General features: G+C 33.2%; 1 protein-coding gene across 1 annotated transcript; it reads left to right on the plus strand.

Moving 5' to 3' along the window:
• The first annotated feature begins 1064 nt into the window (after positions 1–1064).
• LOC131856893 (heavy metal-associated isoprenylated plant protein 8-like) lies at positions 1065–2138 on the plus strand. The gene is made up of 4 exons (XM_059208849.1): positions 1065–1164; positions 1265–1290; positions 1402–1504; positions 1852–2138. The coding sequence occupies exons 1-4, from the start codon at positions 1065–1067 to the stop codon at positions 2136–2138; spliced, it is 516 nt and encodes a 171-aa protein (XP_059064832.1).
• The last annotated feature ends 218 nt before the right edge of the window (positions 2139–2356 follow it).

Consider the following 2356-nt stretch of genomic DNA (forward strand, 5'->3'; position numbering starts at 1 on the left):
CATAATAGAAGAATAGAAGACTTTTAACATTTACAAGACTTAAAAAAGTCTATGGAACAGTAGACTCTATTATATTTGCATTGTGAACATGGTAGTGGCTCACAAGCTATCAGTTTGTCGGTATTATGTGTAGTATGATAAAAACATTTTCAAAATGTTAACTATGACAAGATTGTTATATAGATTATCTTTATTTGTGAACTTTAAAATCTTTCTATTTTATTCAAAGATTTTATGAAATCATTTATAATAAGACATTAAGTAAATATAGGGAAGATGATCCACTAGTTGTGCACCCTAACTTCGCGCTTCTCAAATGGAAATTTCAAATCACTCCGAATTTTTTACTGCAGCTTATTTGGCAAGTCCCCTGCTTATAACTAAGGTTTCAGGGCCACATCATCATATATGATGCCACATCAGCATGCTTTTTTCCAAGGTGTCCAAAACAGCCCAAAAAAAAAGTGAGACCAATAGGTGTGCAAAGGGGCCCCAATACTTGTGTAGCTGATGTGGCATCACATGATTGGTTACTTTTCACAACAAATGGTATATTTCATTCAATTATTGGTGCTTATCATACAACTATTGGTACACTGTTGTACAAAAGTTGTACAAAAATTGGACATTGAATCAACAAGTATGAAGTATTAAATCAACAACTTCTATCACAAGAATTGGAACATGCCTAACTACTGAATCCTTTCCCCTAGACAATCAAAATACCAATAAAATGATTTATGAACCAATTTCATAGGTAATATGATAACATGTTTTAATTCTTTTGACCGAATTCACTGAACAGACTTTCTCTCTTGGGTGTTCATGAATTCATTCTACACAAGTCTTGTCTTGTCTTCACGCCTATCCAGGAAGAAACTTTCAACAAAAGACCACTAGTTATAAATTAAAACAATATATACCTAGTCCCAAAAGCTTTCTCTACAGCTGCACTGACTTGAAAAGCAAAATAAATATGCATTTTATAACTACATATGATGGTAAGTTTCGTCTTTATCTTCTCACACAAACACTATTTTGAACATGTACAACTGGTCAATATAATGTCTGAACTCACGGAACATCTCATTGGATTAGATGTTGATGCAGACCTTATATGTCCATTGCTTATTTCACAAGAAACTCTGACAAACTTCCTATCCTGTACTCGGAGCAGTACAAAAAGCCAATATGAATCATAAGTATTCTTCACAGCTTTTGCATTTCCATAAGAATCTGTTTGTTTCCTGTGTTTTCATTGCAGTCATATGTGAAATGACAGACACACAGGTCTGTGATATATGCACTGTGAACTGATCCAATTGGTGACTCTTGTTTTTTGTTTTCTTGCATAACTATGCTTGCCACCTTCTGTTTACTGCTTTTAACTTTTGGATGCAGATAGAGGAGGAGAAACAAGAGGGAAGCACTGTTGTTATGTGGATAAATATTGACTGTGATGGATGTTGTAAAAAGGTTTACAGGGCATTTCAAAACATACAAGGTATTCTTTTGTCTTGATAATCATTGGATTTGATTGTATGGTCAGTATTTTCTCATCAGCATTTTGGATCATGTTCTAGGATCCATTATCAGAAAGAGTAAGCTTGAAAAAGAGAAATAATATTTTCAAGTTCAGAAGAGTTCTTAGACGGATCCTTTTTTTTTTTAATAAAACTGTGCTACATTAATCAAGAATTCTACATTTTCATATCATATTACATGATTCATTATTGATTCTGACAATAGATCTTGTAGTATGATCCGAAACATAAAATCCTTAATCCAGAAAAATTGTCTAAGAAAGTGGGTCATTTATATATATGTGAAGAATGACTTCCTTGGATGTAGGTGTGCAGGAAATTGAGATAGATAGAGCTCAAAATAGGGTGATTGTTAAGGGAACCATGGAGCCTGAAGATTTGATAAAGAGACTGGCAAAGAAGACTGGTAAGACAGTGAAGCTTTTGAAAGTGGAGAAAAAGCAAAAGCAAAATGAGGAATGTGAACTAGAGCAAGAAGAAGAATATTGTTATCATTACCTGCCTGCAGAGATTCATAGTACTGAGCAGCCATGTGTTTGGCCCAATAATTCTATGTTTTTCAGTGAAGAGGACAACTCTTGCAATCTTATGTAACTCTGTAACAAAACTGAGGAAGATAATCCTTTGCAAGTGTAATGTTTTTCTTTAAAAGATGTTAACATGATGATCTTTGCTAAAGCATTTTCTTTGGGGATATGAATTTTCTATTGGTCTTAAAGATTTTTATTACTGTGAATTATTGCAGATATATATATATATATATATATATATAGCCTTGACCAGATCTGTGTTAAGATTGCTTTTTGGAGAGT

The sequence above is a fragment of the Cryptomeria japonica genome, chromosome 7 (assembly GCF_030272615.1).
Source record: "Cryptomeria japonica chromosome 7, Sugi_1.0, whole genome shotgun sequence".
NCBI classification, from domain to species: Eukaryota; Viridiplantae; Streptophyta; class Pinopsida; order Cupressales; family Cupressaceae; genus Cryptomeria; species Cryptomeria japonica.

Excerpts from the sequence above, each read along its gene's own strand:
- LOC131856893 (XM_059208849.1), top strand. The coding sequence starts at position 1,065 with ATGTCTGAACTCACGGAACATCTCATTGGATTAGATGTTGATGCAGAC. Across the intron at positions 1,165-1,264 it reads TCTGACAAACTTCCTATCCT|TCATATGTGAAATGACAGAC; the intron begins GTACTCGGAGCA and ends TTTTCATTGCAG. Across the intron at positions 1,291-1,401 it reads GTGAAATGACAGACACACAG|ATAGAGGAGGAGAAACAAGA; the intron begins GTCTGTGATATA and ends TTTTGGATGCAG.